This window comes from Telopea speciosissima, chromosome 1 (genome assembly GCF_018873765.1).
Source record: "Telopea speciosissima isolate NSW1024214 ecotype Mountain lineage chromosome 1, Tspe_v1, whole genome shotgun sequence".
In the NCBI taxonomy this organism is placed as follows: Eukaryota; Viridiplantae; Streptophyta; class Magnoliopsida; order Proteales; family Proteaceae; genus Telopea; species Telopea speciosissima.
Genome location: NC_057916.1, coordinates 87,796,385 through 87,811,904, shown reverse-complemented (window position 1 = coordinate 87,811,904; position 15,520 = coordinate 87,796,385). Strand labels below are relative to the sequence as shown.

The 15,520-nt window shown below is 39.9% G+C and overlaps 2 protein-coding genes across 2 annotated transcripts; both read left to right on the top strand.

Moving 5' to 3' along the window:
• Positions 1-6: 6 nt before the first annotated feature.
• LOC122670592 (two-component response regulator-like PRR95) lies at positions 7-4,242 on the top strand. Its single transcript, XM_043867538.1, has 6 exons — positions 7-164; positions 652-826; positions 926-1,370; positions 2,850-3,645; positions 3,909-4,010; positions 4,132-4,242. The coding sequence occupies exons 1-6, from the start codon at positions 135-137 to the stop codon at positions 4,156-4,158; spliced, it is 1,575 nt and encodes a 524-aa protein (XP_043723473.1). The 5' UTR covers positions 7-134; the 3' UTR covers positions 4,159-4,242.
• A 7,165-nt stretch (positions 4,243-11,407) lies between these two features.
• On the top strand, positions 11,408-12,000 carry LOC122640181 (NDR1/HIN1-like protein 1). Its single transcript, XM_043833338.1, has one exon. It carries the CDS (start codon positions 11,446-11,448, stop codon positions 11,986-11,988), a length of 543 nt encoding a protein of 180 aa, XP_043689273.1. The 5' UTR covers positions 11,408-11,445; the 3' UTR covers positions 11,989-12,000.
• Positions 12,001-15,520: the final 3,520 nt, after the last annotated feature.

The following is a 15,520-nucleotide window of genomic DNA, read 5'->3' as shown; positions in this document are numbered from 1 at the left end:
TTGATATATTCAAATTTTCCTATTAGTCAGCTGGTGACAGAAGCCTTGCACAACGAAAAGTTGAATTAATATCTGAAAACAACACTGCTAGTAATCACTCAAGTGATTATGTTGCTTTCAGACAGAAAAATGGGATGTGCAGCGAAAAAGGAAGTGATGCTCAAGTAAGTGTTCACTAGTCTAATTGTTACTCTTCTAGCTCAGTAAGACAAAGTTTCTGCTAAATCATACTCCCTCCCACAAAGATAGGCTTGTTTGAGGCTTTACACTATCCCAAAATGTTCGTCCATTTTAAGATAGGCTTTTTGGATTCCCCATAATGCCCCTGTAGTTGTAAACACATTTGTTGCATTCACTTGTTATAATTTTTTCCCTCTATTAACTTAAGCTAAACTAATAGGAATAATAAGTGTTAGTTGATTAGGTATTTCTTTTGCAACAAGGTTTAACTGAATTAATTATTTTATAGTTTGGTTAATTGATACTAAATACAACAAGTTGTAAATAATAATGGCTTTTCCAGGATATGAAATTCCATATTTAGTTCAAGGCTACTGGTGGGCTGCTGAAGTGAGATTCCATTTTTTTCAGTATATGTTGTCTGCAAGTTTAGATTAGCTCATTTTCTTGTTTGGATCACTATCTTGGCAGAGCTCTTGTACAAAGCCAGACACGGAGGCTGAGAGTGCATGCATGCAAAATCTGCAGGACTTTTCACAGCCAATGTGTCAGAGTTCTTCTGTTGTCAGTGATGGGAAAATACATAAGCATGGAGGATGTGCTAGATTGGATCAGGGATCAATTGCACATGTGAACAAAAATGAAGGTTTGGCACATTCTCTTGGGGTTGCCCCCCCTCACCTGCTGCTGGTCATTGTTAGTCTTCTGTCTTTTAAATGTGCATCTGACTGGCAATCTCTTACAGAGAAATCAACTAGATCTGTATCGGAGGTGACACCTTCGAATGAAGCTAATGATTCAGCTATATTTGTTCCTGGAGAAGACCATGCTTATGGGAAAACAAAGACTCTCTTTGAAGATGTTGCAGCAGAGAGTCAGAGTGACAAAGCTATTATTACTAGTGCAACTCACGAAAACAATCATGAAAGGGCAGCACCTCCTAGTGAAGCCATTGACTTCATTGGAGCGTTTGATAATCACCTGAGGTGCACTTCTGGGCATTCGTGTAATGCTGTTCCCAAAGAAGTGTTAGCTAATGAGATGAAAACCTTTTCTGCTTCAAACAATAAGTTGGTTTGCACTCCATTATTGGAGCTTTCCCTGGAAAGATCCCATCTGAGTGGCTTGGAAAATCAAGGAACAGATGAAAGACATACATTGAACCATTCAAATGCATCGGCTTTTTCATGGTGAGATATGTGTGTTTCATTCTATTTTTTGTAATTTGTGAACCATTGCTGTTAACATCAACATAAACTGATGCATACCTTCTAAAGATTCAGGTCAGAATGGACCAACTTTTCCGACAAGTTCTTTTTTGCCCTTTTTTTTGGGGGTGGGGGGTGGGGAGGGTTTTATGCTTATAATATTAAAATGTCTTAGAAAAAAAATTCTTGTTTCAGGATTGGAGGGGCATTTTTCCTGCTCTACTGATTGCATTGGAAGAATTAATAGCTAAATTATAAATTGATTTCTAACCATACTGATGCCATTGGAAGAATGTTTAAAGCTTTCAGAAGCAATCAAAACAATGAAACTATTGTGAGGAAGGTTCGTTCTGCATAAACTGAATATATAAACTGACTCACACTGGGCATTATTCAGGGGACAGATACATCAGGCATAGAAGCATTTCGTGTCTTTGAAGGTGGCAGCAGCGGGTAATAATGTCTTGGACTTGTTGTACCCAGGACCTGGGAGGCTGGGACCGAATCCATCTTGACCCTCTCCCCTCTCTTTTCTACTCCCAAAGACCGAACCTCAATACTCCAAGTGATTGTAATCAATTTCTATCAACCCCCCAAAAAGCAGCTTTTCATACCTTTGTTATTAATAATAGTATTACATGCATTATTTCACTACTCTCATCTGCCTCTAATTTGTGCTCATTGTCTTCCCTGGCTCCAATTAGAGCTGATCAAGCCTAGATTCAAACAACATCAACTTAGTTGTTTACCTTCTTTCCAGGAATGGAGTGAGAACTTCGGCTAACAGAACCTTTAATTCCCTGTGATTAACTTTTCCCTTGGTGATAAGTTTTCTACATGGATAGTTCTGCTTGAAGACATTTTGGGCATCAACTACCTCATAATTCTTGGCATATATATTATTTTTTCAACATAAAGAACTGGTTATCATGCTATTGCATGCAAGCATGCGGTTTTGGTAGCTTCCTTTGATATAGACATGACATTATCTGCATCTTATTCGGAGAGTGATTCTATACTTTGGAAGGCAGGACATTGACATTTTTAACTGCAGGCACTTGAACCCTGAGGTTTACACTGCTATTTGCAGAATCCATGTGCTGAGACCTTTGGTGGCATTTTCATGATGATTTTAGTTGGTTTTAGGAAATATAGTGATCTCTCTGATTCTGAACCCTCTTTTATGGTGTCCCACTACACCTGGCATGTCTATGGAGCTTTTTCTGCTTTGTATGGGAAGCAATTTGTGTTGGTAATTAGTTACCATTTGCATACTCATGTTGATGGGTCTGTCCTTCTCAGAATGGAAATGAATGTCATTTATCATTTTGGTGCCCTATGGTTCTTGTGTTTAAAGATCCTGATGGGTGATGTTCTCTGCATATTTGTGTTGCCTGATCAAATAATAGAACAACTGATATTCTACATCATTTGTACTGAATTCGAAAATACTATCTGCAGGTATAATCACAGGAAACCTCAGTCTCCCCTTCCAACATCAACCAATGTTTGCACTGAACCCAGAGATTGCTCAAGCAAATCTGGCAAACATATGCCAAATCAGGATCCTGGTCATATTGATCATGCTCCTCCACATGGTAGTCTAAATAAATTTCAGGAAAGTGCAACTTCTTCAGTTGGTCAATCTGACCCAGCTGAAACAGTGCTACAATGCCAGCAGCGGGGGGTCATTCCTGTCCCTGTTCCCATCACAGGGATGAGGTTAGATGGTTTATCTGCCTGCTATGCTACTGTACTGCCACACATGTTTTATTCACAATCTGGTCAACTGCCATTATGGGGTCAAAGTTCCGGAAGCCATCAAGAACCCACCACTGTTTGTCTCAATTTGTCTCGTCAGTCCAATCCAGAAATTCAGTATGAACTAGTTAGTCGCATTCAGGATCAGAATGCTGACAGTTCCACTAATCAAACATTGCACGGGCAGGAACTTAATGTTGAAGCTCTGGAAGATCCAGGAGAGATTTCCCCACTCACTGGTCAGAGTGCAAATAGCAGTATATATAACGGTGCTAGAAGCCACCTTAACAGCAGTGGTTGTGGGAGTGTTTGCAATGGAACCAATGGCAATGCCACTGCGGTTGTTGCTGCCAGGGCCACTGCAGAAAGCAGGAGTGGTGAAAGCCTCTTTGTCCATGACAGAGTTGAAGGGATGGATCCTAATCGTTCCACCCAGAGAGAAGCGGCTCTAACCAAGTTCAGGTTGAAACGGAAAGATAGATGCTATGAGAAAAAGGTACATTCTTGTTGACAAAAATTATTAGTAATTATAACCTGTGTCAGTCACCATTGATTTCATTGGATGGGTGTATCAAGGTTTACTGTGGGATTAGCCTGGAAGAAAAACCCAATTGAATTTTTTGCTAGAAAATGTATTTGCTCCATAATGGCCGAATGACCAAATTGTGAGTAATTAGATGGTTACCGTGTAATGTGCATAATTTGTTCTAGCTGGCATGCCCTCACCTCCATGTCTTAATTTTGGTTATTCCTACACAGGTTCGTTACCAAAGCAGGAAAAAACTTGCTGAGTCGCGTCCCCGTATGAAAGGACAGTTTGTTCGTCAAGCGTCACTTTTTGATGATCCCTCAGCTGGAAATGATTATTAATAATTGACATATTTGCTTCTTAGCTTTACACTCAGATGATACTCCCCCCACATCAGTTGAAGAAATTGGAAGCACACCAATTGGAATGTATCAAATGTAGAGAGAGATCTCGGATTGCTGGAAGGCTGGGGAAGGATAAGAGCTTTGTTCTCACAGTGATGTGTCTGCCGTTGTTTTGACTGCAAATTTTCTTGCATCTGGTGTAAATAGTAGTGTAATTATTTGATGATACATTGAGAGAGAGAGAGAGAGAGAGAGAGAGAGTCTCTGACTTCTACAAGAAGTTAGGGGATTGCTGATTTTATTTATGGGCAAGGGTTTTCTGTAGGGGAGTGTGGCCCCTGCATGTGTACAGGGCCAATGGGAGCGTACACGGTGGCATCAACAGGGTGGTTATTTCATTCCATGTATGGCGCAGCGCATTCTCTCACAGATAACTTTCCTTATTTATTTGTTAATTTAAGTTATTGTTTTCCTGTTTGTCGCACTGCTACATGTTTGTTCTCTGTGAGGCCGACTGAATATTCTATAGTTTGTTTTTGGAATTGGAGAGCTTTAATAGGGGAGGGGGATAGTGGATAGGAGATGGGGACAGGCCCAAGGTGGTTTAAACTGATGACCTCTATTTGAGGTGTTGGTCTTTTGTCAACTGAGCTGACCTCTTGGGGTTATATTCTCTAGTTTTTGTTCCCCACACATCTGTCTAGAACATGGGTGGGTTTGGTTTGGTTTCATGGGTTTCAGTTGATTCTCTCCAGTTTAATTACTTGAGATCATGGTATACAAGTAGTGGGAATCTTTACTGTCACACTCTATACAGGTTTTTAATTTTGTGTAACACAATAGACCAGCAGTTGGAATCAGTACTTTCGCCCTCTATTTGTGAATGTCTGAAATGTCTTTAAACTCCTTTTATTCAAAAATGCCTTACTGTTGAGTGATCCCTTCTCGCCCCTAATTGGAAAAACATAGAATAAAAAAAAAAAAAAAAAAGTGGGTCATATATGTTGGACAAGTGTGTCTATCAAACCCGGTTCGGTTCGGCTCAATCCGGTTTATCTTTGTATTGAACATTTATACATTTTAGTTTAATATTGTCACATGCGATATAAATTTTTTGAGCATTATGTGTCCGTTAGTTATACTTAAAATGGTAGTCACGACTAGGGTTTGGGCTGGGCACCCTTATCATATAGTCGTCGCATTGGGTATGTCTAGACATGTGATGTCAGGGTACGAATGCGAGTGCTCACATGTTTGATGTGTGCATTGGCGAAGAATCTACTTTGTCGATTCCCTCATGTATTATTGCCAGATATAGGAAAGGATAGACATGTGTCACCGACACCCTGTACCTGAGGGAACCCTGTCACTGCAAAGTGTGATCGCATTCTTTGGTTCATCAATGATTGAGACTCAAGCGAGTCAAAGCCGGTGTTCTGGGAATGCGTGAACACTTTGTAAGTGAAGGAGTTATCCAACACGGTCACCACTGCCCGATTGGGGAACACCAAAATAGAGACTGTCTGTGCATGGTCGGATCAGAATCTGAATCCAGTACCGTTTTGGAAATGGTTTTGCAAAATTTATTTTACATAAAATGATATATTATTTATAGTTATTTCAAATAAAGTGTTTTATCGAGTTTTGAGGGACCCGATCGGATGCACGAGACGCTCTTATATGGACATGTACTATGGATTGGGGTTTGGCGATACATATGTACATGCCCTAGATTCCATAATGATGGTGTTGATTAGTGGGGGGGTTGTATATGATAAATTGTTATCATATAGGGAGTTATTTGGAATTTGCTAATTTAATTGACTCTTTATTTAATTAATGGATTTGGTGCTAATTGTAATTATCCATTAATAATTAAATAAAGAATCTAATTAATACTTTCCTATTGGATTCGCTTCTTCACCTTGTAGAAGACTTTGAATTTAAACAGAACGCTGGATGCGAGAGAGAGAGTCGACTCTCACTAGGGCTCTATTAAATCTATCTAGGATTTAATTAAACCCTATTATTATAAATAGGGGACCAAAAATACATAGAAGAGGAGCTCTCCACGTTTTTGGAGCAGACACTCTTTCTCCTGCGTTTTTGGTTTCTCTTTCTCCCTCTTGTGATCTCTCTTCTTCTTCTTGCTTCTCTCACCTGTGTTTGAGAGTTAGGGTTTGTGAAACCCTAGATCTGTCTTGAGGAGTTTGAGGGCATCTACGGGATTGGCGTGTAGAACATTGGTAGCACCATTGGAGGTTCGGATCTGTTTGCTTGGAGCGCTCATTGGAGGAAGAACCACTGTCTATTGGAGGAAGCAACACTTGAGGCTCACCAGGTTAGCGATTCTTTATTAATTCCTTACATTCATTGATTATTAATATTTATGGGATGCGAAAGAAACTCGAATCGATTATTTTTCATGCGCGCATTCGAGTATGGGATGGATCCCTCTTGCCATGTGATGGACTAGAGACGAGTTTCTCCATCCCTATTGTGATAATTAATTTTATGGAATGCAATAGGGAAGGAGAAACCCTAATAGGGATACACCAGGGTTCCCATGGGCGACAATGGGAAACCCTAAAATTAAAATGGGGCACTCATGAGACACCATGGGCTAACCCAGGACGTGCAAAACCTTAAAGATAAATATCTTAGTCTCCCTAGGGAACCATGGTTTGATTCCTGAACCGTTGTTTAGCCAACAATATACTCATATGTATGACATATTAGAGTTTTAAAAATTTTAATGTTGCCAATCTAGAGATTCTTTCATACATTTCAATGGCCAGGAAGGATTGATGACATTATCTTTTCTTATTCTCATAATAGAAGTTTCATATAATAAAGTGATTCGGTGTTGAGTGGTACAGAGGAGCCTCAATAAAGCTGGATCCAACTTAAGAGTGGACCTGACTCCCCTACTTACCTCCCGTATCATTCAGAATCGTGCCAAATGAGACACAGTCTTTCTTTTTGTGTAAAAACAGCATTTATTACCTTTTTACCCTTGTTTATGTATTGGATTGTCTCGGTCGATACCGATCCGATTCAGTCAGTATCGGCCGATCCCATCAGAGATTAGGAACAGCGCCTTCACAGTCCACAAGAGGGTGGTGTAGGTCCCATAACAATACACAGATGGGCCCACTTTGTGGCTGCAATCTTTATCTGATTCGTCATCGCATTATGCGTGGCGTTGGGGGACTTTTGCATTTCCCCGGAGAAAGAGGTCCCCCGCAAAAGGGCCAAACTTTTGGTTCGTGAAAGCAAAGTGTGCGTGTAGACACGTAAGACTCCCTAAAAAGGCCGTAAAAAAATATGCACGTGTCTTAATCACTATCGTCCACGTATAATAAACCTTCATAGCCACGTCCTCCACCTTCGCATTTCGCAAACTTTGACGGGTCAAAGTTTATCTCTATGTCGGCAGCTATTTTTCCAATTCCTTCCTCAAAGTTCTATTGATTTACTAAGAATTTTCAATTCCAAGCGATTTTTATAAAGAAAGTTGGGCATAATGATATCAGCGCAAAAACGCGTTACACTGGGATTGGGGAAAAGGAAGGGGGCCGTCGGGGAGCTGGATCCTGTGCATATGGGTAGCCGGGCTGCATCTGCAGCGCCAGACTCAAGGTAGTGCATTTTGATCACCTTACCCCTGCCCAAGCTTCTTGTCCGAGCAGAGGTAAGGTGGTCAAAATGCGTCGCCTTGAGCCTGGCGTTGCACATGCAGCCCGACTGCCCGAATGCACAGGATCTTTTTCAGACCGTCGAAGGTGGGGGGAGGGAGTTGCATTTGCGTCAGGTAAAAAAATTGAAATGAATAGATTCCAATCTGAGAGTGCACTATGCAGACCTCTATTTCCAACTTATTTGAAGGTGTAACACACATGTCAGAAGCTAAGAAGAACTGATAAAACATGTGAATAGACCTTGCTATCTTTTTTCAAGGCCAGCCCAGAAATGAGTTAGAGAAGGTCCCCCCATGAGAATGTGGATTGGGATTGGTGTGAACTTTGATCTAAATGTTGCAAATATGTCATCCAAATTATTCATGAAAATACATGTAATAAGGGGTTTAGATTATCTATCTGATTTCTACACAAACCAAGATCAAATACAGTGATTTTATCAAGCAATTACATCGCATCCTAAACCTGCAAATATATAGTCAAACTTAAGGAATCGATGAGGTTGAGTCATGACAACGGATACTTTCCTTAAGATTGTAGACACCTCCTATGGTGTAATACGAGCTCTTGTGAATCGGCCTCTAAGATAAAACATCTCTATAGTCGTTGTACTCATTTACTGGGCAATGTTCGAGTTGTGCTCAGTCAATAACAGGACTTTTCAAGGGATATATCTCTTCAAGAGACTGACCGAAAAACATCAACATCAATCAAAACCGATTAGCGTCAGACAAAGCCAAAAATAAGAAGAGGTTTTTTAACTTCATTGTGTAAAATACAAACTAAAAATTCACTCATCCCAATTTTCTAGTTAGTTTGGCTGATTTGGCTAGGCTAAGTAGGACTCTATATATCTATCACCCGGGAGGGGAGAAGGAAGAATCCCTTCATGACTTGTCATGTGTAATTATAAACTCCCATCTCTATTGTTTAAGGTCAAAAATATCTTTCTCTAGTATCATCAGATTGGTGATCAAGGGATTCGCTCGCTCGACAGCTGATGAAGAAAACTCAGTCTAATTTTTTAAGTTCTATAGAAGAAAGTTTCCTGCTTCACCAATCATCTAACACACACCGCGGTTTGGAGCACTAGACCATTCAAATGGAATAAAATCTGCCCCCTACTGTATGAATTGTGAAAATACCTTCTCTTTTGTTTTCTTCATATTTTAACCATGAATTTCCATGGTCTACCGACCAACAAACCCCTTTCTATATTTAAGACTGAAACTGGAGTTGTGTTAGGTAGGGTTCCAGGTCTAGAACTTATTCTGAGATGAGAAAATATAAAAGAATTGGGTTTTAGAATACGTTCTGGACTAAACACAGAAAAAGAATTATATATGGATCTATCCATGTACCTAGGCCGAGCTCTGTTGTATTAATATAACTTGTGAGTGTTGGATATAATGGATGTGTTGGATAGGTATTGTTCAATTCAACTCTCCTCCGACCATGGCAGGAGTTGGAGGATTCAGTCCAGCCAAAAGAGAGTTTTTTGGATCATTTCACAGACGTGCCACCTCCTGTAAACTGACCAAACCCCCGCCCCTGTTTTGCCAGGGCGGGATCCTCCAGCTCCCACCACGGCTGGAGGAGAGCCAGATCCGCATAGCTTCTGGGTTTAAAACGCAATTGAACCGAGAAAATAGATGGTTTCCTCGTAAGGAAAATCAAAGGGTCGAACACGTACAGCTACGTTTACATGCAACTATCCTTCCCATCCCCATCTGTAAAACCCAAAAAACAAAGGATAAAGAATGAAGGAAACCTATTGGAAGCTTGGCAATTCCGGCATGCATGCATGCATGCATGTTGTGGTCTGCACATGCATAATGCATATCAGATCTCCTGCCACTAAGTGTTTCAGTAGTTCATGACTTTGTTCCTTAACTAGTGAAATTGAAAATTAAGAAAGGAAGGATCCCCAGAATGCACAATTAATGTTTGTGAAAATATAACAGAGTGGATCGGTTGAAATCGAGTTTGAATCCAAAATCAATAATTAAGGAAGGGGGTTGTACGGATTTTCATCTTCTCAAGTGTGGTCCATTAACACTTAAGAATTCAATCGTAAAAACATAGGCAATGACGTCTTTTTATCCTCAAGTGTTGGTTGGATTCTTAAGTGTAGTGCATTGGCAACGCATTTGAGACGATGAAAATTTGGGTGTACGGGATTTTTATTCTTCTTCTATCTTATGATTAATTTAGGGCAGAAGATCGTTGTATAATCGTGTAGTAGCTGCACCAGTGTGTGGACAAATGAGAGTGCATGCATGCAGGGGCATCAACATAGATGTGATTTTTTTCATTTCACATAAACAAGATAGTACTGACAATTTTTCTCCTCTCAGGTTCCCTGCCCGGTCAAGTTTGTAGGTTTCTCTCATGGGGAGGACGAAAATGACGACCTCACCCCACCCGAACAGTGTGTTCGGACAAGGGGCGTACTTTCAAATGCTCTAGCTGACTGAGCGTTGGAATCATGTGTTCTTTTCCCCATTTAATTGGATTGTTGAGGTGTTTAATTTTAATGTCACCTCTTTCAATAACATGCATTTATTAGGCAGCACTGATAATTCCACCGCTAGCCCTTGCTTATGGGTGTCATCTAAGTCAGTCACACTGGTGTTATGCAAATAGACTACTTTTTAAGGTGTGTTTTTTTTGTTATTTTTTTTTCTAGTTCCTAAGATAATATAGCAGTAGTAGTACACTAGTACTAATTAATGCATTATATAGCGTAGAGAGTTGTGGAGTGGCGACGGACATACAACTGGGTTTGCCAAATTGCACCAAAGCTGCCACTGTAGTTTTTGATATTATGAATTATCATTTCCAAAAGTTAAGGGATGATCGAGATTAAAGCATTATAATAAGAAATTGGCAACCAAACAAAAAAAAAAAAAAAAAAAAAAAAGGCAGAAAAAGGTAAAAGAAGTAGCAAATTATGACTACTAACATTTAATTATTTAAGTGTGAGCTTTAGAAGGTGCCGCCCTTCTTTTCCGGTGCTTGTCTTTTCTTTTCTTTTTAAAGGCTTTGTTTTTGGATCGTTTGATTTGATTTTTGAGAGAGAGAGAGAGAGAGGATTATTTTCCGGTTGGAGTATAGGTTGAGTTTCTTTCCCGAGGTGAGTGGGATTGCAAGATTTTTAAAGGAGAAAAGAATATAACTCCAAGGGACATTCATCAGAAGAGGATGTATTTTGAGTTATTAAGTTGGGTAATGAATAAGAAAACAAGAGAGCGAAACCACTTTAATCTTTAACCTCTGAATCACTTTAGATGAAGAAGAAGAAGATAGAGGCTGATTGGTTGCCTCTTTTTCAGTACCCCTTTTTTCCCGGGCGGCCCTTTTATCTAATCTTTTCTTAATCCTTTACTTCTTTTTCCTACCCACCTACAGAACAGTCCCATATATTCTTCTCCTTCGATCTCCTCCTCCTCCCACTTCGCCTCTCTCTCTCTCGGTCCCAATGTTCTCTTTTTCATCACTCACTAGTAGTACTTAGGGATCTATCCTCTCTTTCTCTATAGAGAAACTTTAAGTCTATAAAAACCTTGCAGCAATCCACAAATTACATATACATAGAGATCGATGAAGAAGAAGCAGAGCCCAAAAGGCCGGCGGGCGGTGAAAGGCAAATGATGCAAGGGAAGAAGAGCAGCATGGGTTTTAACGCACCAAACAACTTGCGACGCCTAGTGTGGACGTCGATGTCGGTGGTTTTATTACTTGCGGGAGTGACAGTTCTGATAGTGTGGGTAGTGTATCGTCCCCACAAGCCTCGATTCACAGTGGTGGGTGCGGCCATCTACGACCTCAACACCACCTCTCCACCCATCATCTCCACCACCATGCAGTTCACCATCGTCACTCGCAACCCAAATCGCCGGGTATCCATTTACTACGACCGTCTCTCGGCCTTCGTCTCCTACCGGAACCAGGAGATCACGCTCCCGACCGTGTTGCCGCCGTTGTTTCACGAGCGGCACAGCACGGTAGCACTGTCACCGATATTGGGAGGAGGGGCAGTGCCGGTGTCGATGGAGGTAGAGAATGGACTGGTGATGGACGAGGCGTATGGGGTTGTGGGTCTGAGGTTGGTGGTGTTGGGGAGGTTGAGGTGGAAGGCTGGGCCCTTCAGGAGTGGACATTACGGAGTTTATGTGAAATGCGATATGCTGGTGGGTCTGAAGAAGGGCTTTGTGGGTCAGGTGCCTCTGCTTGGATCTCCCGATTGCATCGTTGATATATGATCTGATGATGATGATGATGATGATGATGATAACGTAAGCTCGTCGCTCTCTTAATTTTCTTCCTTTTTTAATTGATGATCTCTGCTTGCTTCTTTATATATATACACAGACAGTACTGTAGTTCTTGCATGCCCTGGGCCTTCTGAGATATGGCCTCTGATACCTTTTTTTCAATTTGTATATTACAAACTTGCAAATTTCTTTCTGCTTCTCTCTGGATGGACCGTACCTCCTATTAATCCCCGTAGATCGATGAAGTATGTATGTATGAGGGAAGGGTAGATTACCAAAAAAGAAATAGGGAATCATCAGCTCAATAACCATGCATGTTGCTGTGCTGTGCTGTAGTGGTTATCAAATGGGATGTTCCTTCTCGATCCCTTTCATTCATTAATATCCCTCTCTCTCTCTCTCTCTTTCTGTGTGTAAATGGTGAAAATAAGACATGTGATTGTTGCCTCTCCTCACATGATGAAATGTGTTAAATCAAGTCCTTTAATTTATCCCATACTAGGTTGGCCCAACCTAAGGGCTAAACTCCAAATAATCTTTTTCGTGACTTGAATCCGTGATGTGGTATCTAGCTTTAATACCAAATATTAGGTACTTGACCGATAAACCAAAAGCTCCAAAATTGATGGAACATTAAATCAAATTCTTTAACTTATCTATAATAGTCTACCCCAATCTAACACTCATACACTAGATCGAGTATTCAAAGAAAAAAAAAAACACAAAAAAAAACACTAGATTAAGTCCCATTAGCCAAATAACATCATTTGGTTAAACCCTTGAGGCTTAAACAAAGAATCATGAATGGTGAACTCTTACCAAAATCAGCGAAGTCACCAAAATCTCCATGAATTATGAACTGTGATCTTGTCCAGTGACTTGAAATCTTACCTTAATAAGAAAACCTAAATCACTAAACTTTAAACCTAAAATCTAAATCTCCCTTCCAGTATGGATGAACTCTTGTGTAAATGGAGGAAATTTCCATTGCAAAGAGGAAGGTTTGCAGAAATCATCTCTCTCGTATCGATTTTCGATGTTGCAAAAGTTGTTTATTACCATCCTCATTAAGGTTGTTAATGTTCATTGTGGATTAATAAGATGAGAGTGAATATGATTGGAATTACAGGTTTACACAGTGAAATGGTAATAAGGTTGTGAGAGAAGAGAAGAAGGGGAAAAATGGTACAAGGGAGAGGGTTCTCTGAGTAAGCGGTATAGAGTAACACGACAATGAGGTGCGGTAAAATAGTATTGTAGATTGGAAGGTACCTAGGTCATTTCATGTGAGAAAGAGAAAGATACAAAGGTGTCATCGAACCCTGCCCCAGTGACCCAAAAAACTTTTTCCCAACATAAAAATACAGTTTTATCTCTTCGCTTAATAAAGTTTGTATAATGGGTTTGAGGGTAGAAAAGTAAAGTCATAAATAACTTGACACCTCAATGAGTCATATATATGAGAATATCACCCCTGTGCCTTGACACTGGCCAGGGTGCACAAAATGACCACTGCACTCCCTTGGAACCTTGGAAATGATCAGGGGTGTGGCGGTCATTTCACGCACCTCTGTGTCAAGATGCAGAGAAGACATGTTTGGTGCGACTAGATGGCGTTCTTTCTCCCTGTATATATATATATATATATATATATATATATATTTATTTATTTATTTTCTTGTTCTTCCACTTGACAAACAAACACATAAACCAAAGGACGCCTTTCTTTGAAGAAGGGGAAACTTTTCCTTTCAGCCACCATCCTAAGGTTATTAAACATTCTCAATAATACCCCCACCCGTCCATCCGAAGGCCGCGGTTAAAGGATTGAAGGAAAAACTCGGTCCTTCCTAGAATATTCAAAATATTGAAAATCTAATGGGCTCAAACATGGCTAAACCAATATAATTTGGCTTCTGATCATCTACTAGTTGGCTTACTTGATTAGAGAAGGAATGGAAGAAAGTATGCCCTCTCACTGACAACCTTGTCTAATCTGTTAGTGGTCTCTTGATGCACAATGGAGTAGTAAAGTAAAGCATATATATATATATATATATATATATATATATATATATATATATATCTATCTAATACCTTCCTTAATAATGTTCATGTCTAAAGTGAATGGCAGCATCAGATTCATTACTTTATTCGCTCGATCTTTTTTCTTTTTCTTTTTTACCCTTTATAGTTTGTTGTGCACATAAAAGAAAGAAAAGAGTAATTAAACAATCCATGCGGTCGGATTGATCGAATCAATCGCCCTTTTCCTCTGCCAATAATAGACGACTCCCCAAGGCCCAAGGCCCCAGGCCCAACACCAAAAGAAGCCCACGATGAACTCCATTTCCCTGTTCATCTTCTTCCTTCTCCCCCAGATTCTCGTACATTGGAAGATGCTTCCTTCGTCTTCCTCATTTTCCACACCAGATGGAACATGTCAAGATGCGATGAGAATAATAAACACGGCCAATGCTATTCATGGGAATTCATTTCGACTTGAAAGTTTGGCACATTTATTTTTTTTTGTCGATAATCATATCCCCTTAGATTTGAAAAATATCTATCAATACCAAATATGATAAGAAATTTAGGTAAATTCGTGACCATCATGATCATTACGAAATTCTCCCTTAAACCAACGGATCCTACAAGGAACTTTTGAGTGAACTTCATTGGTTTTTATGGAACCACTTCCCTCTTTACTGGTCAGAAAAGGATGGCAGTCCTTTTAAAACACAATCCCCCTGGACTCTACGTGAGACCAGGCGACGGCAAACTTTTTTTCTATTTTTTTTTTTGAGAATTAAATCCTGTTTCAACACTCTGTTCTTATAGTCTTTCTACAATGTTCAGAGCAATTCCAGAATTTTAATATGAAAAGAAATATCATTGTTGTGTAAGTATTGTTGGGGTTCCACGCGAGAGCAATAATCCCACATCGAAAGTAAATAGCCGATGTGGAGACTTATAGGTACTTGGACAACCTCTCCTCAATGGTTAGCTTTTGAGGATGAGTTCTACCCATTTCCCCAACAAGTGGTATTAGAGCTGAGACGTGGTGACTCCGGTGTGCTTCTAAGGATGGAGAAAATCCCTCAGGGAAGTTCTCGGTTCCCATGTATGCCTCCGCATGGAGAGGGAGATTGTTGAGGTTCCATGCGAGCGAAAGTGAATAGCCAATGTGAAAACTTATAGGTACTTCGGCACCCTCTCCTTAATGGCTAGCTTTTGAGGATGAGTTCTACCCTAGTTCCTAACAAGTATTTGTTATTATAATTATTATTTCTTAATAATTGCAGCTATGACATTGGAAAATGAGAGTTAGAATGATAAATAAAACTTCTCTTTTTTTTTTTTTTGGTTTTATCCTTGTGAAATTTTTTGCTTGGTTTCTGTTTTGAAAATATAAGATTATGATTTCATTTTCTAAAATAGTGTTAGCAGTTAAGGTAATGAGAAGATGATGATGATGGATCTGTTCCTTTATCTCATGGTTTGGGCTGTAGAACTTGGG